Source organism: Myotis yumanensis, unplaced genomic scaffold (genome assembly GCF_028538775.1).
Source record: "Myotis yumanensis isolate MYYU_CA2020_CCGP unplaced genomic scaffold, mMyoYum1.0.hap1 SCAF_1, whole genome shotgun sequence".
NCBI classification, from domain to species: Eukaryota; Metazoa; Chordata; class Mammalia; order Chiroptera; family Vespertilionidae; genus Myotis; species Myotis yumanensis.
In genome coordinates this window covers 59323569-59346086 of record NW_027223752.1, presented here as the reverse complement: position 1 = coordinate 59346086, position 22518 = coordinate 59323569, and the positions used below count along the sequence as shown (strand labels likewise).

General features: G+C 37.1%; 1 protein-coding gene across 4 annotated transcripts in view; it reads right to left on the bottom strand.

The window, feature by feature from the left end:
* Positions 1-22518, bottom strand: part of NEDD4 (NEDD4 E3 ubiquitin protein ligase) — a 132377-nt gene that overhangs the window by 53836 nt on the left and 56023 nt on the right. The window contains exon 1 of one of the 4 annotated variants that reach the window (XM_070422195.1): positions 20379-21938. The exons of the other annotated variants lie outside the window; for them this stretch is intronic. Coding sequence (XP_070278296.1) covers positions 20379-21938 — 1560 coding nt within the window. Of the gene's footprint in view, positions 1-20378; positions 21939-22518 lie in introns of those variants that run through there. 4 annotated transcript variants of the gene reach the window in all.

The window sequence follows — 22518 nt, the reverse complement described above, 5'->3', positions numbered from 1 at the left end:
TAAAATAAAGACACGGCTGTGGGTGTGGTCGATGTCTCTCAGAGAAGCAGCGTCCCACCAAGACCCGGCTTTCATTCTCTTGTCTGTCTTTTCTAAGTCTTTCAGCCGCCCCCACTCAGGTTCACCCTTGGCCGTGCTGGCGTGGCACACTTTATATAAAGATATGCCTCCACGCTTCCAGGGCGGGTTCCTGCCTCAAACCCCGCCCTTATGGGAAACAGCTCTGGGAAACAGCTCGGGGGAGGGTGCAGCCGTTGCCAAGACAACCCCTGCAGGACTGACTTCCTTCTGCTAGGTCACGATGGTTCTGGTCATGATGAACATCACCCCGGGTTTTTATACAAGTAGATAGATGGATGCTGCTATGAACATTGGAGTACAAGTATTTGTGTTAACATATATTTTCATTTCTCTTGAGTATATACTTAGGAGTGGAATTGCTGTTTAACCTTTCGAGGAAATGCCAGACTCTCTAAAGTGGCTGTGCCATTTTATATCCCCGCCAGCACTGTAAGTCTGTTTCGATTTCTCCATATCTTTGCCAACATTAATTCCCACCTATATTTTTTATAATAGCCCTCCTAGTAGATGTGAAGAGGTATCTCATTGTGGCTTTGTTTGCATTTCCTTGATGGCCAATGATATTGAATGTCATTTCATGTGTTAATTGTGCTCCTTATTTCTTAAAAACTCTTAACTTATACATTTTCCCTCAATATTGTCTTCATTGCAGAGGCAGTGCCTGGGCACTGCAGGACAGAAAGAAAACATTTCATCCCAGATATTGTTGCCCCATACTCCTTGTTCATTGATTGCATTCTGTGAACAAAAGCATAGAACAAGAATCCCACATAATGAAAATTTCCATGTCTCAAGTCACTCTGGTATATAAAGACGTATTTTCAAAATGTCTTGCAACACATCTTATTATCTTCCTCCTTTGAAACAAGTGATCTGAAACGAGTTTCTTAACTTCTAATTAAAGTGAAATGATCCCAAAGAACTATCTTTCTATTAGAAGAATGAACACACTTTCCAAGCTAGAAATCAATATGCCTATTCTGAGGAGATGGAGAATATGAAACTAGGAACTATCCTGCAAAGTCTGGGACATATGGTTGCTACAAATATGGACAATTGGAAGTTCTTTTTCCATTTACAAAAAAGAAAAAAAAACCAGCAATAGTTTTAAATTCATTCCTGTGAAAGCAAGTCAGTCTGTGATGCTCATTAATGTTTCTCTAGCCAACCAATTGTTCCAAATTCTGAATATCAAGCATTTCTTTGCAGGAGTTATTTCCTATATTCGAACTGCATGCCACTTACTTCATAAAGCAAATTTGCATTTAAAAAAATAATAACTAATTTAAGAATGCCTGAAAATTTACAAAATAATTCAGAACAGCAGGTAATTCTGAACTGTAGTAGGTACAGTTTAGTCAGTAAATAATACTTTTTTAATATTTTAAAGATAATTTCAGTTTCTTAAAACAATTTTTAGAATAGAAAAGAGAAAAATCCAACCAACTAACCAACTTCTTTCACAAAACTTCAATTAAAACTACAGATGGCTCTAAGTTTAGGAGGACAAACTCTTGTTAATTTTGATAAGGCTGAAGAATGACTGAAGATTGTGCTTTATTACAAAAAAAAAATCAGAATTTCAAAAGAGATAAGTTCAAGTGTCATAGCTTTGAAGAATACTTGGCTTTCAAAAGAGTTTCCATTAAACCCGAGTTACAAATAATTTCCCAGGATAAGTCTACAGTAAAAAGCAAAATATTAAAGGAAGAATCACTTCCTCATAACCAGAGCCAAACAACCTTGCCCAAGTTTTCTGCTGTAATATCCAACTTTTCATTTCAATCAGTAAAAATGCATTTTATGCATGAGTGTTAAATATAGTATAGTTTACGTTTTCAGACTGACCTATCAGCACTTTTCTAATCAGGTTAATTTTTAAAAGTAATTTTAAAACGAAGGTTATACTGGGTACAAAATTGGAAAGAAAAAAAGAAAAAGGGTTTCTAGCTTCCAGCTATCTAATTCACCCGCTGTCCTTCCAAAAGGCAATAGCAGTCATTTTTTTAGTTTGGACATCCCTTCAGATATTTCTTTGACATCCTGTTATCCATCTTACATTTTCCCCTTTTAACAATATCTCTAGGACCTTGTCTCACATCAGTCCACAAAGGTATACTTTACCTCACTGGTGGTTGAATAGTATGCCACTGTAAGGAATGCCAACATTTATTTAACTAGTTCCCTCCCTATGGATAGACATTTAGGCTGCTTCTAATATTTTGCTATTACAAACAATGCCTCAATGAATGAACTTATATTTATCATTTTGCATATATGCCCAAGATAACTTTTATTTTGTAGAATAATAAAGTCCACAATGAACTCATCTGAAATGGAAACAGATCTCAAGGACTGACTGACTGGGTGTTACAGAAGGAAACAGTGTCCCGAGTAAGCCCAAAAGCAAGTTTTCAAAGATAAAGTCAAGCTCAAAGATTCAAGATCAAGAAGTCTGTATTTGAATTAATATCTTACTCAGTGTCAATAACTACTGTCTTCACACAACTGTATCCAAATTCTCTCAGTGCAAATGTCATAGATCACTAGTCAAAGAAAATAAATTGGGGCAAGCAGTAAAAAAGAAACAAAATAAATGTATAGCTATCAATATGTTCAAGCCATTGTTAATCATACTATTTAAGTCAAGAGATAGTTCAGAGATCATAAAAGACTAAATAGAGTTAAAAGCTGGAAGCTGGGATACTAAAAGTAAAATTGTCTGAAAACCTATTTGTGAAAAGTAGAATTTAAACTATTTATGAATTAAGAGGTTAAACATTTTCTTGATTTGAACACTTAGAAAGTCAATATTTTGACAAAGGATAAATAAGCAGAACTTATATGAATGGACCCATTTATAGTATTTTTAAAAAGAAATCACATTTCTGCTTCCAAAATTTTATAAAAACTATTTTCATGCACATCCTCTCAAAATCCACACTACATGGTTTCATACTACATCCTAGACATTATAAATAGAAAAAAAGGATTGCAAAAACTACTTTAAATTTAGCTTTTTTTCTAATGTATACAAATCTTATTAAGTAAAATTTCATTGGCATAGCTTCTACCTTCCTTCTCACATACAGACTCACTCTATGCTGTGACATGCTTATTTTAAACATTTTTTTAAGAGTTCAAGATTTATTGATTCAATCTTTTCAGTAGGTTGTGGGGGAAATGGTGTTAGCTAAATAAACAGTATAATCTGATCTATGCTATAAAATCATAGTGCTATGGAAACCGGATGTCTTTTCTTAAAACAAACATTCAGCGTCCCAACCGTGTGATTTGCTGAGCTGGTCAGTCTGTCTGGTACATTTAACTGTAAGACACAAACTGTACTTGTTCTCTGACAATAGCTTCATACTGCTTGAAAATTTGGGTACATGCGTTCCACAGTCCTAGCAACCTTCACATTTTTAAAGGAATTTTTTTTTACCTACTAAACAGGGGTAGGGAGGGAGCCAGGAGAAACCTCTGTCTAAATCAGTTTCAGTTTGAGTTCTCCTCTGAGTTTCAGTTTCTTTGGAGGTCTCCACTTTATAATCATCACAAACTTGTGAAAATCGATGATTTACCTTGACAAGTTCCTCTATTGCTACATGCTTTAAAGTTAAGTTTATAATTTACTGTGAGGGCTTTCAAATATAATCACATTTTTAATAGGCTACAAAAGAGAGGGATCTGAAGCAATAGGAATCAGGTTGTGCTTTATCAAACATGAACTAGATTTTATAATTATTTTCTAAAGTAAAGTTTATTATCTCCAACATACTTTTAGAAGCAATTGTATTGAATGCCCCTTAACTAGAGGACTTTACAGGTGAGAAGAAAATTTTGCATTTATTACAACTTTTCTCCCCTCCTCAAAAAAGGGAAGAGGCTCATCAAGGTTTCTCATTGTTTCAAATGTCCATTTCTAAACAAAGGAAAATGAAAGAAGACTCATGGATAAAGTTATAATTTAATCAGGAAATACCCAGTTACATAATTGATAAAAGGGATAAAAGGCTCTTCCCCTCAGAGAGAAAAATATTTATTCTTGATTGAAAATCAACAGACACAGAGCACCTACTGTACCACTTACTTATGATGCTGCTTTTGTTTTTTTCCTTTGAGGAATGTCTGCCACGCGCCCAGGGAAAGAAAAGGTAAACTGTGAAGCTCTGGAAGCTAATATTCTCTGGGGAATTATATCTATAACCTAAATGAGAAACAAATTTAGCAGATGGCTGTCACGATGAGAAAGATACGGTGACTTTAATTCTAAGAAACCAAAAAGCTGTGCAAAATCTCAGCTATTTAATTTGTAAACAAGAAAGCAGGCGAAGATGAACTTAAAATACTGTAATTACTTTAAAATGGTCACACAGAGGCTGTGGCAGCTGAAGAAGTGTCTGGAAGCTCCTGCTCTCAACCTCACCTAAGGTTTAGGTTAGCCATCTCAAGTGGTTTTCCAGCTTCCGTGTGTGTCAGAATCATCTGGAAGGCTTTCTAAGGACAGAGCGCTGGGCCTCGCCCCCAGAATTTCTAATTCAGTAGGTCTGGGATGGGGCCTGAGAACGTTCAGTTCTTACACGTTCTCAGGTGATACTCATGCATCTGATCCAGTAGTCACACCTTGAGAACCACATCTCTTTTTAATCCTTGGAGAAAACTAGGAAGAGTAAGCAATGATTAGTAACAGCTGAACAAGAATAAGCAGGGCATCTAAATTTATCTGTTTATCCTGCCTACTTCCAAATGAACTTGGTCATTTTAAGATAACACACAATGCAAATTAAGACAAGATAAGCCGAAACCGGTTTGGCTCGGTGGATAGAGCGTCGGCCTGCGGACTGAAGGGTCCCGGGTTTGATTCCGGTCAAGGGCATGTACCTGGGTTGCGGGCACATCCCCAGTGGGAGATGTGCAGGAGGCAGCTGATCGATGTTTCTCTTTCATCGATGTTTCTAACTCTCTATCTCTCTCCCTTCCTCTCTGTAAGAAATCAATAAAATAAAATAAAAAATTTTAAAAAAGACAAAGATAAATCCCTCTAGAAGAAGCAAAATGAGTCAGGTATCTATGTATTTGCATTTCTTTCTAGCTCAAGGTGTAAAAATATAAACATATTTTCTAACAAATGGCAATCCTTTTTTCAAAACCTTTGAAGACTTGCTATTGCATAAACATCACTTCCCAAGTGTGCTCTGAGGCATAATAGATTTGCTAGATACTAAAAGAGTTCAAAGGTGGTCACATATTTGGGAAATACTTGGTTAAAGGAAGTTCAAAAGTTTATTTCCTGTAGGACTTTAGGAACTTAACTTTATTAGTGTGCATTGTGACATTCCAAGAAATATAGCATGTGGCATTAGACAAACTTATTTGTTAATGGGATGGGTTTTATATGAGGTATCTTACACGCTGGATAGGAACACTTTTCAAAAACATTGGTCCAGAGGGAAAAATATAAATTCCTTAGCATGGGATTCTAGGCCATCCATACGTGTTTTTCCAATCTACCTTGCAGTCTTATCTATTAATATAAGCCTCCCAGTAGAATGTGATGTCTTTGCTCTCACTTCTGCTTTCTGAAAAGTTCCTTTCTCTCTCTCTCTGCCTGTGTAAATCCCAGCCATGTATGAGGCCTAGCTAAATGCCATTTTAATGAAAATTTTCTTGATGAGACTAAAGTGTTAATTTTCTCCTCTGAAATTCTACTTCATCTTGTATCTTTTAACATCTGTGTTATAGTGCCCTTTCACTCCAAGCGCATTACAAATTCTGTGAGGTCAACAAATGTTAGTGTTTGGCTTCCACAGGCAGGCTCTATGCTAAGTGTGGGAGAATGTGTTCCTGATGTCATAAAGCGTACAATATTGCCTGCTTGACAAGCATGCACCTGTAATTAGAATGTGTGCAAAAACTGAAGTAAAAATACAGAATGCTATGGATGTATACAGGAGAAGAGTTAGGGAAAACTTTTATTCTTTGTTATATCCCTATCCACCCTGCCTTTATGGGTATTTAACAACTAGAGCAGTGGTTCTCAACCTTGGCTGCATATTAGAATCACCTGGGAATCTTTTTAAAATCCTGATTTCTGGGCCTCATCCTCTGGAAATTCTGTTTCTTTGTTATGGGGTGGGGCCACAACATTAGTAACAAAGAAACAGAATTTCCAGAGGATGAGGCCCAGAAATCAGGATTTTAAAAAGATTCCCAGGTGATTCTAATGTGCAGCCAAGGTTGAGAACCACTGACCTAGAGGCAAATTCTAAATTGTCAATTTAAAAAAATGGAAATGGCCTGACTTATTAGAATATTATATCATCTTTATGTCAATTAATCTCTCCTTTGTAAAAACTAGCTATTTAGATCCCAGGAAGTACCCTATGATGTGAAGAGAACTTACTGGGAAGAAAATAGTGATAGTTAATGTTGGTTAATGTTATAAAACCAACTCAGCAATATGACAGGAAATGCTTCAATATCAAAAGAAGGTTATCAGATTTCCCTGCAACTTAAAGTACCACTTGCCCATCCCAAGAGGGTCAGTATGTTGAACGGCACTAGAGAAATAATCGAAAGGGTTAGATGACCTGCTCCACTCCCTACAATCTGACTGCCTTCTTCAACCTGGACTTGAACTTAGTTCTCTGTCATGAGTGTGATGGCCTGGTCATGTGTGGGTGCAGACTGGTTTATCGATCCCCTGACCACATTTCTCACTGCTTTGACTATGGCCCAGGTTCCTGGATCATTTACTGGCTTTCCTGCCTCTGGGACTGAACTGTATTTTCTCCAGTTGTAAGAGGTTGTTTTCCTCATGAAGGAGCAGAGCAAGCTTTCCCGACACTTGTCCCCAGGATTCCCCGTCTCTTCCTGATCTTTTCTGCCCTCTAGTGACCACGAGCCACTCTCCCATCCTTGGCACCACGTGGAATCTGCAGAGAGTAGGTAGTTTGACAATATTTGGTGTGAAACTCTATTATTCAAGTCTCATGGGATTACAACCCTAATCTCCTATTGATACTACCCACAAATTTTTAAAAAAATACACCCATGAGAGGTGAAATCCACAATTCAAGTAGACTTAGATTCAGATAAAACTACCTCATTTATTCATTTAAATATCCTCTAAGAATGTTTAAACAATGTGAAAAAGGAAGGTTAAAAATAATTCCTAAGTTTTGCCGTATTGTGCAGGGCCTTGCAATGCCTTGCAAATAGAAGGAAGTCACTATTTAGCTCATTGTTAGGTTAGTTGCTAGATTAACCGCTCCAAATTCCAGTTTAATTATCTTTGAAGGTAACTGAAGCTGAAGTTTATAAATCTCTGAACTTCATACTGACTATGTCTCTCCAGTGTATGAAGCAGCAGCCAGCAGCCATAGGTCTGGAGAACTCTGTTGACAAATCCACGTCTTCAGGCTACATACAGACTACTTTAATGAGACAATCCTCCTGCAAACTCTTTTGATTCGTGAGCAAGCAGTCTTGAAGTTACCATCATTTCAACTCTCCAATCCTTTTACTTTAATCAATTTCTAAATTAATTTCAAATTATATTATATACGTTCTTTGTCTTCCTGGCTTAGACTGCCCCATCAAAAGTTGGGACGATGTCGTCGACTCTTGCATTTCACAACAAAAGACATCTTAAACAGTGATGGCGAACCTTTTGAGCTCAGCGTGTCAGCATTTTGAAAAACCCTAACTTAACTCTGGTGCCATGTCACATATAGAAATTTTTTTGATATTTGCAACCATAGTAAAACAAAGATATTTTTGAAATTTATTTTATATATTTAAATGCCACTTAACAAAGAAAAATCAACCAAAAAAATGAGTTCGCGTGTCAGAGGTATCATAGGTTCGCTATCACTGTCTTAAAAGCAAAATCTGCTTGTTGGAGTTTCGTTAGTATTTCCCCTAATCATCAACAAATAGCATTAAGCACAAATGGTGCCCAGTGACTGGCGAATACATTCAAAGGTTTATTGTCGGTAAAATGAGCTTATTGGGAGAAGATCCAAAGGGCTGGCCAAAGAATACCTCTAAACAACAAAATAATACTAAAATGATTCCCAAAGTAGTTTTTCTTTTTTTCTCTTTCTCCTTTCTTTGCTCTGTTTTTGTTGTTGTTGTTAGTCCTTGGTACAAGACTATTAATGTAGTCATAGAATGAAATGTTTAACACTTTTTACTTTTTGAAATGAATAATCTTTTCTCAGTTTAAAAAAAAACATTTCAGAAATAGAAACGGATTATTCTTACAATTTAATGACCTGATCATCTGGTCAAATATAAGTTTCCCTCACCTATAAGCAGTTTTTAAAATTTCTCCCACGGTTGGAGACTCGTAATTTTTATTCAAGAATATAATATATCAATGAAAACAGGAAAAAGGGGGGGGGGGTGTGTGGGTTACTGTTGTTTAAGAAAATAAGAACTCAAAAGATCCCTTTAAAGCCAAATTTTTCTTGCTTAAACAGCAAGACAGGTGCCAGTGGAGAAGAATAAGGCCATTGGATGTGGCTCCTCTGCTTCAGCCACCACAGCTTCTACGCTCTGTGGTGTTAGGTACCTTCCTCAATGCATCGGAGCCCTGTCCGAGTTACAGGGGCATCAATGCTTTGCTTCTCAAACGGAATGCTGAGGAGCCCTGGCCAATAGGACCTTCTGCAATAATGGCTACTAATCACCTGTGAGCACTTAAATGTGGGTAGTGCAAATGAGGGTCAGAATTTTAAATATGATTTCATTTAAATTAATTAAAATCTCAATAGCCACATGTGGTTACTGGCCACTGTACTTCCCAGATGGCGTTCTAGAAAATTTTTCAGTGAAACAGTACTTTCTGGTTTTAAGATTTTGTGTTTAGTTCTTGCCCTGGGATTCAGAAAGCTCCCCTGAGCTGACTGATTTATTCACCCTTCTGTGTTCAGAATCATAATTCCCCTCACCCCCGTTTTTAAAAATAGGTTGGCTTATTATACCTAAGGAAAGGTTGAGTTAAGCTTTTCAAGGATGCTCTTGAGAAAGAAGTCACCCAAAGGGAAAAAAACAATAGCAGAGGAGAGGAGATGAATGACATGGTTGTCAAAATGTTGATAACTCTGAAACTGGGGGTTCACTGGAGACACACAAGGGGGCCCAATGCATTAATCTTCCTACCTTTGTGTGTGTCTGAAATTTTCCAGAAAAATTAAACAAAAAATATAAGTAGTATATGACTTAGGTAGTTTATAATAGTTACTGAAGAAAAAGAACATAAGAATGAAACTCATAAACAGTGTTTTAGGAGGTAGAAACACAGTATGTGCTATTTGATCAATGAAAACAATCAGAAAGAACAGCACAATGATAAATATTGAGTCATAAGTCAGAAAAATAGAAAAAATATTTGAAAGATAAACTGGTTCTCTAGTAAAAATGTGCTCAAACAATAATCCTTGAATGTAGCTTTCACTCACCAATGGCAATAAGAAAGGACTTGACCGGACTATATGTCTACAGAGGGTAAAAGTTCATCATCAGATGGTAGTGAGTCCAGGTGGAAATTTTCCTTTAGACAATTCTCACTTTTTTCTTCTTTCTGATGCTACTTTTACTAGAATAACCTGCCCTAAGCAGCTTTATTTTGTGGACTCCCCCTGCTGCGGGGTAGAATGAAAGTCCTCTGGGCTTGTGATGCTGCAGAAAAGTGCTGTAGAACATATAATAGACCTGAACATTGGCCTATATATGACATGGACTAGATTTATGATCTTGACTAAGTCATTCTAACTTTTCTGCGCTTGTTCCTTATCTCATATATGGAGAGAACCACTATCTCAGAGAGCTGTTTGAAAAGTGTATAATATATGTTACCTGGTTTAAAGTTTTACAGATACACATAGAGGGTTAAGAGCTTAAAAGCATACAGCAGGATTTTCTCCAAATTAAAAAATATCACAGTTGAAGTTTTAAGTTCTGGTGGCAGTGAGCATACAATAATACATTCTAGTAGAGGGTCATTATGGTCTCTTTTTCCTTCCCAACCCATTTTAATAGGTCTATTCTCTTCCTCAGAGTGACAGGCATACACACTTACATTTAAGTGTATTGCCAAGAAATGTAAAAGGTTGGGCAATATGTTAAGGAAACCGTATATTCTATTATAAAGAATATTTAATTTAGGCCGAAACCGGTTTGACTCCGTGAATAGAGCGTCGGCCTGCAGACTGAAGGGTCCCAGGTTCGATTCCGGTCAAGGGCATGTACCTGGGTTGCGGGCACATCCCCAGTAGATGTGCAGGAGGCAGCTGATCGATGTTTCTCTCTCATCGATGTTTCTGACTCTCTATCTCTCTCCCTTCCTCTCTGCAAAAAAATCAATAAAATATATATTTTTAAAAAGAATATTTAATTTAGTCTTTCTAGAAGTATCTTCACTCATAGAATGTATTCAATATATTTCAGACAACAGGTATGAAAACCAGGCCCCTCACTTACTGCACCAGTAAATTATTTAAATTATCCTCAGGCCTTAGGAATTTGGTAAGTAAATATTAAGACATGTTTTACCCTGAATTAACTCAGCTTCAGAACCTATAGAAAGAAGTCACTTTCATTTCCATGGCTAGCAAACATCCCTGGGTGACCACTGGGAGTGCCTTTTCTGGAGGAACAAACTGATCTCTGAGAAAGGCCTCCAGATGCTGAGTGACAGGTCTCCCTACAATGAAGCCCACTCGTTGCGAAGCCCCACACAACACAGCGACAGGGCCTCCGGGTCACTTCAGTGACTCCTTCTCAAATATGGACAGACAGCAAGGTGCACTGGGCTCCTGGAGAAAAATGTCCAAAAACAGCAAGAAACAAGCAACAGTAACAACAAACTGACCCACAGGAACCAGAGACAATGTAGGGCCCATTTCAAAACAAAACAAACCTGAAACAAAATATTCTAAAATAAACGACTGTATTCATTCAATACGTTTGTTAAACTCTACTAGCAAATTCTGTCTAGAACAGTCTCCTGTGAGTGTTTCAATTAGTTGCTCATTCTGTAATACGGGTAGTTAAATGTTTGAAGACTCTCAGATGTAATACGCACCAAGCAGACTTTGGCAAACTGTTTTCAATACAGACCAGAACCACTAAATGAAACTCTTATTAACTATGTAATGAATGTTCCAGCATGCTCCCCCAATAGATAGCATTATATTTTAATGTTTCAATGAAGATACCAGCAGTAAAAAAAAAAAAAGATAGTATTTGTAAAATAAGAATAAAAACATGGAATCATAATAAAACTACAGAAATTAAAACAACCAAAATTGTAAAATTAAAGAAGAGAAACTTGAAGGAAATCTTCCAGAAAATAGGATAAGAAGGCCAAGAGACAGAAAACAGGAGAGAATAGGAAATTATCAGATCAATCCAAGAGGCAGAGAGAACAGAGACATCTTCAAAGAAATAACACCTGATTTTAAAAATAGGCACATGTGTTATCTTGATAAAAATTAAAGCTGGTTTAAAATTATACAGGCAACCACATATCTCAGACCTTAGGCGCTCACCTGTCTGAAGTAAGTATAGGGATATTATTACATATTACACATTATTGTACTTTGGTTTGTTTATTTCAATGGTTTATGCTGTCTTCCCATCTAAATTATAAACTCATCAATGCCAGGAATAATATTTGCCACTTACAGCAGGCACATATTCTATTTCTGATAAATACTTGTGAAACTCCTTTGCTTTGAAGATGACTTGAGTTTCCATTAAGCTCTGTGACTGTCTGAGAGGGTTCAGTCTTTCACTCTTGGTACAAAAGGTAAAGGTCATTCTCAGCTAAAACAGTTACTTGAGACTCCAGGAACGACTCTGAGAACCCAGCTTTTATATCAAGTCTGGAATGCAGTCGTTTTATTAAACAATGATAAATTTACAGCCAGCCAAATGGCCTTTGTTTAAGTACCCCTAAAAGTGTTGGCCCTCTCAATCTTCTCTTTAGAAAACTCGGTCTGAACCTCTATCCAGACACATAGTTCTACAGTAGCTGTTAGTGGAATACGTAGGCTATGAATCAGACTCCACTGTGGAAACTAATCCTTGAGTCACGATCATAATATTCCACTGGCACCCACCCCGGGGACAAGGTATTCATTTAAGAGTGCCACTCTTTCGTGCAAAGCATGAAGCATCAAGTAGCTCCCACTCATCATTACAGTCATCACTTGAATATCCTAGTTGGGTTATCTGTTTGTGCAAGGCTGTCTGGCTACCCCCATCGCTCAGGGTTCTCCAGTCACCTCGACCCCATCCCAAAGGGTCTCCTGGCTTCATTCATTAATTTACTAAATGTCTGTTGAGTGTCTCGTTTGAGCTAAGCACTGTTCTAGGTCTGGGTGCTCTAACAGCGAATAAGACAAGGAAATCACATTCTAGTAAATCAGAGCCCAGAAAGATTACCCATTTGCTTAATTCCTTGTCTAGAATTCTTCTCTCATCAATTCTAGAAAATTTACAGTTGCCTGCCTGCTTGCTTGCCTATCTATTTCCATCTTTAACTTTTTTCTAGCTATGTTTCCTTTTTCTCATTTTTTTTTTTTCATCTTATGAGGCTCCCTGAAATTAAGCTAAGCCATTTGGTAGCCATAAAGACTACAAAAATCCAGCCATCAATAAGGTTTCTTAAGCTGCTTGAATGGAAGAACAGTTCCTAAGATGTTCATATACTGATTTATACTAGAGAAGTAATGTATAATTTTAAGAAGCACTAAAGTTATACATAAAGAATTTTTAAACTTTTTCCTTATAGAGCTATCAAAAGGACAGTTCATAATCAGCATGTATTATATATGGTGTTTCAATTCATTACATAAACCATATGCAATATTTAAACATTCTTAGTAGTACCTTATCTGGCACTGCTAGAGAAAAGAATATTGAAAAGACTAAAAATGTTCACAAAGAGGATAGAAGATGTTGCTTGAATAAGCCAGCATAATGAAGAAAAATATAACGTTTCAAATAAACTAGGATAACAGCCATGATGAACTAAATAGATTTCTTTAAGTAGAACTGCATGCCTTATAGACCAATGTTTTTAAGTCCTTAGATGAAACTAAAAGGTAAACCTGGGAAATTTAATAGAATTCTGAAAGAATATATTATTAAGGTTCTTTTATGAGGCAGGTAGGCAACCTTGCTCACGGATTTTTCTTGGTCTGGACAATCTCTCATGTATTACATGGTCTCAATCAATAACTACTCTAAATGCCTAAGTGGATTTAAATCTCTTTGCAAATTATTTGGCCTTGGCCACAGTATGCCTATAGCTCTTCTTAATGTAAAAGCAGGAGAGGGACCCATTGAATACTTCAACTATGAACTGTATTACTACTCTCATAAATGAATGGTCCTAAACCTTGCTTCTCAAAGTGTGTTTGGGGAAATAGTAGCACTGGTATGACTTGGGAGCTTGTTGGAAATATGGAATTCTCAGGCCCCACCACAGACCTACTGAACCAGAATCTGCATTTAACAACTGACAACTTAACACACCACTCTCCAACTGCAACCCCTAAAGCATTAGAAGGCAATACCTACCAATAAAAATTTGAGAGAAAAAGAAAAGAAAAAAATTAAGTAGTCCTGGATAATATTATTTTAGCTATATCATAAAATGTTACACTCTCAGCTTCTGTAAGGGAGACTAAAGATACAAATTCTGTTAAAAATATTTCTTTACTTAATGAACAACTGAATTTAAAGACATTGTCTGCTCTACTACCAATATCCTTGATGTAAATTTGTTGCTGCTTAGTAGTATTTTTTTCTGTTAAGGTAAGCACAAAATATTTCAGAGTGTTATGGTTTTGTAATACATCTAAGTCAAGAAAAGGCTTGATCTCCACCCCCCACAACACCCCCCACACAGATACCCTCAAGCCTAAATAGAGACATCCTCTTGGTCAAGGTGTTCTTTGTTGTGACTTGCCATGAACTGAGCTACAAGGCACACAGACATGCTACTGCTTGCCCTTCCAAGTTCTCAGACCTGCTCTAGTTACATCTAAGCCATTTAGTTAAATCTCATTGAAGGTAAAATTGCTTTTCAATAATGGCTCCCATGTTGAGGGCCTTCCCCAAAGGATGCCACTGAATCGAGATAGATCTGTTCACCTCCTGTTTTGAAAGGCTTTCTTTTATACATCTCTCACGTGTCTGTCTTCATCTGACCATAGTCTTCCAATCTCACACACGGGCAAACAAAGAATACTGAATCATACACTTGAGCAATACTTCAGGTATTTCCTGGCTATGTTGACAACATCATTGGTTCACTTTCTCAGCACTCATTTGCTCCTAACTGCTAACCACCCTCCTGACCTCAACACATTGGCTGGCCACACCCAGGGACTCTGCCAAGCCCCTTCTGCCTAAATTGGCTCCTGGTCCTGGCTTCTCCTGCTCTACCTTGTTCCACTCTCGTGCACAATGTAAGGGGTGAGTGGGTTTACAAGGGTGAGGACCCACAATAGCTGGCATCTGGTAGGCTCCATATCCTGGAGGAAGCCAGTGACATAAAGGCAAAGGTGCCTACTCTCCAAATGGTTTCCAGGAATAGGCCTTAAACCCTGACTTGTTTTCTACATGGAAGCTCTGTTTTAGCTTTGTCTTATTTTTGGTGTTAGGGAGGAGACTAAGAAAGAGTAGTGCTGCTCAAACTGAGTTGTGACTATTCATAGGTGGCCTCAAGTTTTCACTTCTAATTTCCTTCATTTCATATTGCTGAATCTCCATTTTGGTGTTTGCCGTGTACACTCCCTTATTCTATAGTTCTAAGATGAAAGAACAGAGAGGTACAGCTTCCCCCCACCCCTCAGAATATAGACTACAATGTTCTTGTAGTAAGAGAATCTGTGTTGTAGCCACCTAATACTGTCTTCTATATAGTAGCCACTAAATATATACCTTGCCTTCAGTATCTCATGCCTATTTGGTGACATTTAGCAAGCAACCTTCACTTGCTATTTTGCTTCCTTACCTGTTTCATTCTTATTCCAACCAGGCTTTTTCACTACTTTCCTGAGAATACTCTTGCTAATGTCCCCAAGGACCTCCTTTCTGCCACATTCGAAGGATACATAAATTCTGTGGCATTGTATGCTGCCCACCTTGAATTTTTCCTTCCCTTGCCTTCCACACCTTCATGCTTTCCAGGACTCTCTGCCCTCTAGTGGCTCTTTCTTCGTCTCCTCTTTATCTCTTCTTCCACTGTCTCCCCAGAGTTGGTGGTCCCAAAGTTCTGATTTATTCCCACCCCCCACCCCCAATCCTTGTCTCATTTTCCAGTTCATCCTTACGTAAGGCTTTGGCTATACTCTTAACTCCCAACCTCCATTTCCAGTTCAGGTATCTCCCCTGAGCACTGGTCCTGTATCTCCACCTGCCCTACTTGACAGGGCAGCCGCCCAGTACATAAACTTAATCGTGCTTGACTTCCTCTTCACTCTCCAATCTGGCCCCTTCTCCTGAATACCCCATCTCAGTTCATGACATCACCATTCACCCAAAAATCTAAGTTAAAAAAAATTGGTTCATTTATAATCCACAGTGTCATAAAAGTATTACTTAGAAGCGCAGAAATGAGCACATTACACTTGCAAGTAAAGACTTCCGTTGCCTATTTTCCGTGCGCAGGAGGCTAACGCTGCTTTCTCTTCAGCATGAGGGATCACACCCAAGGGGACTCCAACCCACTTTTAGTTCACCATCTCCTCCCATATCCCTGGACTTCCTATGCTTGAGTCACACTCAACCCCCTGTAGGGTGATTCTTTCACACAACTGGCCTTGCTTGTGCAACTGACGGCTTTTGCCGAGAGCAGTGGTTTTCAACTTGTGTGCCACAAGTACTTTTAAGACATGCAATACCTGACCATTTAGTCAGTGCACTGATCCCCTTTCCCTTAAATTGTCAAATAAAAAAATGATAACAGCCAACACAAAAGTATCCATCTAGTATGAATGAATCAAAATTATACCTATTTTTTGTCAGATCAGCAAAAAAATATATGTTATGGTGTGTCGCAGAATATTAGTAATTACTGTATGTGTGCCATGCAATGGAAAGGGTTGAAAACTGCTGGCCTAGAGCAATGATTCCCAGCAGGTGTCAATTTTGTCCCTATGAGACATTTGGCAATGACTGGAGACATTTTTTGACTGTCCCAACTGGGGAAGAGGGGTGCTCCTGGCCTCCAGTGGGTAGAGGCCAGAGATGCTGCTACACATCCTAGAAGGCACAGATCAACCCCATACAACAAAAAGTAACCGCCCTACAGGTCAACAGTGCTGAGCTGAGCATCACTGCCCCAGCATATCCTCCTTGATTTCTCTGCCTGGGGAACTCCAACTCACCTACTAAGACTCAGCTCAAAGGTCACCTCCTCTCCGAAGCCTTCCTCTACCAACCAGGTGCTCTTCTCCAGACAAACACTGTTCATCTTTCTCACTTTCTCGTACACACCTCTATTTCAGTACATCGCACATTACACTGGAATTTTTTTTCTTTACCAGTGTGTCTCTATTACTAGAACGGGAGCTCCTAAAATAGACACTGCACTTTATTATCTTTTATTCCCAGTGCTTGGGTCAGTGCCTGGTAAATAGTAGGGACTCAAATGTGTGCTAAATGGATGAATTAAAGAAGACACATCTACAGAGAAAGTAAAAGTATTTTTGAAGCAAACAATTCAACTCCTTGGCCCACTCTGAAATTAATATTATAGTCCCTCAGTTCTAAGAAATATACAAGCATAAATTTCTCACTAAATTTCCAAAACTGGTCATTAACAATGTTGCATCACAGTTTGAGAGTCAATATTTATAAACTATATTGGGTTTTTTAAATTGATTTTTTTTAGAGAGAGAGGAAAGAAGAGGGGAGGAAGAGAGTAAAGGCGGGGGAGGGGGGAGGGAAGAGGGAGAAAGAGAGAAACATTGATACATCAATCAGCTGCCTCCTGCACTTCCCCACCAGAGAAGGAGCCCACAACCCAGACATGTGCCCTGACCAGGAATCAAACCAGCAACGCTTTGGTGCACAGTACAATTCTTTAACGAACTGAGCCATACAGGCCAGAGCAAAACTACATTGGTTTTTATAGGAAAGATTAAGTATTGTTCAAAATAAATTTAACCAAATGTCTCTAAATATGCTGTTAAAGTTAATAAAATGAAAACCAAGAAAATAATGGAACACTAAAATAAGTACATATTTAAGACATTTATTTTAGGAAGAACACCTAAATTATTGAAACTTATAATCTTGAGATTAGTGTTAAAGGCTTTTGAAAGCACTGAGACATAGTCTTTTAAAGTCTTACTATACTAAGCTTAAGCAATTTACCTACCCAGGATTAAGTAACAGAAAATGGACAAAAAAGTTTCATAACAAAAAGAAAAAATGTAAAGCCAAACTTTCTGATAAAAACATGCATATAGTGAAGAATGGAAGAAATATATAACTTTGGGCAAAATGCTAAGGTATTTTAAATAATAAGGTAATGAAAACTCTGAGTATCCTCACACAACATAATATATGAGATTTAGAAAACAACAGATAGAGAAAAATAAAATGATAATGAGTAAACTATTACACAGATTTTAGAAATATGAATAGTAATTTCTATAACTGGATAAAAACTACCTTAGTTCCTTGATTTACTTCTTGATAGACCTGACAAAATATTACATACAATGTTAAAACATCAAATACCTACTTTCAGGTCAAAAGCCATTACAAAAGTAATACTGTTTTTCAAAAAGTGCATGTAGTAAACATGTCAGTTATTGGTATAGTCTTTGATAGCAAATAAATAAAATAAACACCATCATGCAGACTACAAGGCTCATCTTCATTCTAAGTTGTAAACACAGAACAGAGCCTTGTCGTAGATACAGGTAAAAGTTGTCACTCAATTTAAAAAAGTAGCCATTAATGGGCTGCTAATTATAGAGAGCTAGAAAATGGATCCTATGCTGCTAGAGACTAACACGTAAGAAAAGAATATGTGGTCCTCTAGTGCTTTAGAATCAAGGGTCCCTGACCAAAGCAGTGATTTAATTTCACGGCTGCTCGGTACAGATAGCTGACATTACTAAATGCTACTCTAATATCAACTTGTTAAATGTGAATCCAGACTCAGCATATCAGAACACTAACCCAGACTAACTGGAGTCATGGGAAATATTTTGGGAGCTGTTTATTTATAAATGAGTTACAATATACCACTATAATTAGATTAATATATAATTATTGATAAACATGGGATTATTTCTAAAATCCCATTATTGTTGCCACTGCTATGTTTAGAAAAAACATTAGTACTTTCCTCTTAAAACAAGCCCTTGACTTACCATTAATCATTTAGATCAATTTCTATCTAGTATATGTTGAATTTAGTGGTCACTATATTGTTTATACTTTTATAAAAAGTTGTTTAATAAATACTTAAAAAGAGAACAATTTCAAGCACTCTGGAAAATTACACACTTTTGAACTATTTTATAATCCAATAATCTACCCAAAAAATAGAATCTGCACAAAGCTAGGCATTTGGCTGTCACAAAAAAAAAATATTTGTAAGCTTACTAAGTTAAATAAAACCAATAAAAGTGCATATTTTTAGCCATGCAAAAGTATTTAGTCACACTTTATTAAAAACATTAAAAATACTATTTTCAAAAGCATAAACAACAACAAACTATACCACTGCCACAAAATCAACTATTTTAAGGATATTTCTATAAGTATTTCTGGGTTAATTATTCCTTGCAGATTAATTATTTCATAAAAAGTAAAATAAATTTACAAGGTACATGTAAATTCAATTAGCAAACTATTAATATATGTTTCTTCATAGTATCACTTCATTGCTTTCTTTTAGGGGGCAAAACAGTTAAGTAGACTATCATCTCCTAAAAGCTGATTTTTAAACAGTTTTGTAAACAGAATTAACAATTCTAAAAAATAGATCAGAATATGAAATCTGACCTTTTTCATCTTCAGTAAAGTAGTTGCTGATATTAACATCTGAAGCATTGGGTAACAATGATTATATTTACCAGATTTCAAAAGAGAAAACAAACTAGCAATTACTGAATATTTTATTTACTTTAAGCTACTTATCCAGAAGTTTTTTTTTAATCTTTAATATAGATATTGAGTGTTATATAAACACAGATAAACTGATAAGTTTCCACTCCTCCTCCACCCGCAAAAAAAAAAAAAAAATTGTTTTGTACTGTCATCTAGAATTGCTTTAGTCAGAATATTTTTTTAATTTTCCGGTATTAAAACTGTTTTAATATCCTGGCCAGACCTGCCAAACACAAAAATGTTTTAAATCTATTTAAGGTCCAAACACTTAAGATACTTTGGAAAGGCCACATTACATAAAGAAATGTTTTGGTTGAGATTCATTAGAGTAAAATTACTAATAAAATAAAGCAAAATTATCAAAATAACAATTAATAAGGTAACTAGAAAATTATGGGAAATACCTAGCAATTGAAACCAGATTCAAAATTATAAAATTTAAATTTTAATATTGTTGAAAGAGTAAGTTACATTCTAGAAGGCAGTCTTAACTGGTAACTAAAGAAAAATAGGGTGGAAACAAAATTCCTGTGGTTAAGGGTATATACAAATGAAAATGCCATTTATTTTTCCTCTGCTTCAAATATGAACATAATAGTTTTTAACAATGATCTAATAAATTCATATTAAAAAAACCAGTTTTCTCCATGTTCATTTATAACAAGATTTTCACATAGGTTTTTAAAAAAAATATATTTTAAATATGCATTCTACATTTTACTTTATGTCACAATGATTAAGGAGGGGCGAGTACTAAATAAGCATTTTGAAAATTGGAATAAAAAATGAAGTTAGACATTAAAATATGATGCCACTTGAGGGGAGGGAAAAGTAAATATACCAAGGTAAAGTGTTATTATTTAAAGCTTGTTTTTATGCTACAGAAATGTTTTATGGCCTAAATCACTTTGGAAAGTTTTTTTTTAATGAATATTTTCTACATTGGTAAAATAAATAGAGTGACAAATTATAAGAGGTTCTTTAGATTTACAAATATAAAGTTCATTACTACAAAAATATTTGCTAGCTAAGGACCAGGAAAGTATATAAAACTGTTTAGTTATAATAAATTTTAACCAACTATTTCCTAAAGTTATTCTAATATAAATTAACATTTACCGAGACCAAAGGAAACTTACCTTACAAGAATGCTTCGAAGATTTAGATAGTTCATTTGTGAAACGTCTGCTGCTGCCACTTGGTAAATTATCAACTTTACCTTCATTTCCAGATGCAAACTTTATGAGTAATTGAGATGGTCCCCCTTTAGAACAATTGTGCTTAAGGCTGGATAAACAGGAAACATTTGGGTAAGTTCCTCCTAATGAAATACTTCTTTGTAAAATAGCATGGCTTTTGTTTATCTGTAAATTTGGTCTTTCCAACTGTCCATTGCTATTTCTTTGGTAATCTACATTTGGGAAGGATGGTAAACATGCAGATGTCCTATCCGTCAGCTTCATATACTCTGGATCAGAATTAAGCTTGGTTTCTGACATCTCTGGTTTACAATCACCATTCGCAGCTTCACAATCTAATGTGGTTGCTTTCTGTTGGGTGAAATGCACTGAGACACACGAATATCCTTCCGATGCCTTTTCAAAGACAGTCTGATTTGGACTATTATTTGCAATAACCATTTTCTTTTGTGATGAGCCCTTCCCGTGAAGTGGCCGTATGTCTCTTACTTCTCCGGGAGTACAGATCGTTTTCGATAGCCGAAGCCCATTGACAGCTGTGGAGAGAAATCCCTTAGCACCAGGACCATCTTCACTGTGAGCAACTTCACCGGGAGAAATAATAAACTGGTGTGAGGTTTGATAGGATCCTTTGCTTGGAAGCGTACCCGTACTTGTTGGAGACGTTGGTGGGGTATTTGAAAGACTACGAGGAAAAATGACTAAGGATGAACAACGTTTTAGTGGAATTTTCGAGTCTTTGCCCACTGACAATGTCATAATCTCGAGTCCACGCTCCACGTCATCCTCGACAAAAGGAATTGTGCTTGTACTTCTTGAGAAAATTTCACACGGAGTAATATTCCTGTTGGGCACACTTCTATTGGAGGTGCCGTCCGAAGATAAATTTCCACCAAGAAACGTCTCATCCGTTGGCGAAAAAGTGTAACCGCTGCTGTCGCTGACGAGACTGCTGGTGTAGGAGCCTCCACTTGTGATGCTGGCGCATGACCCGTAATCACTGCCGTTGCTGTTGTAAGACCCATTTTCACTGGTCGAAAAGTTACTAAGGCTACCGCTGCACATGGCAGGGCTGCTCAAAAAGCTATCATCATTCACAGCATTCAGTTCATTATCAACCACAGCACTGCTGTAAATGCCATCCTTCAAGACACAGGCAAACGGAGCATCCTCCCCATCGGCTAAGGCACTGCTGGACTGAAGACAGCTACCGTACCTGGTTGGCTGCAGTGAAATCTGGAGGCAGCTGCTCTTTTTATTAACATTTTCAGGTGAAGGAGCAGCTGATCTCTCCTGAGACTTCACGTTTTCCTTTATTAGCGGAGCCAGCGCAGTCTGTCTGGGAGTCAGCTTCATTTGAACGACGTTGGACGTTGAAATCCGCGTGGGTCGTTTGAAACCCATGTGAGCATCGCTATCCAGATCATCTCCGGAGGTTTCTGACAAGGGGAAAGTATTGCTTCTTCTGGCTGCAAAGTGCAATCGTAAGCTTTGTGCCATTTGTTCTCATTTCCAAACATGTTAAGGGCTGAAAGTCATAACAAAGATCTCTGTCGGTAGACAGGCTAGAAGCAGCTGCACTGCGTCGAAAGAAAAAATCATTTGTGGTGCCTGAAAGGGTTCTCAAGTAGTAGGCTTTATCCTAAGTAAAACATTAGATACCAGATATCACGGAAAGAAAAAGACGACCCATTCCTGAGACTGCCGCTTCCAAAATGTCTTGAATTGCTTGTAGTCAAAATGCCTTCAGTTACAAAGCACTTGATTTCCAGCGACCTTTCAGCTGAGCTCAGCTGCAGCAAGCACACTGCCTCGCACACTGCCAACCTTGTTTCAATTATACCTTCTCCAATTTGCATGAATGAGTAACACAAGAACAACAATCTTCTAGCATTTCCAGTTGAAACAGTATTTTTTTTACTCCAGCTCTATTAAATGAACATTTAACTACGGGAATCACAGTGCCTATACTTTCTCCAGCGCAGTTTGACCACTAATATTTTTACCCATAGGGATAGAATTACAGGAAGTTGGTAGGAATGAAACCCCATGTAATTGAGTATCAAATCGAGGATTGAAT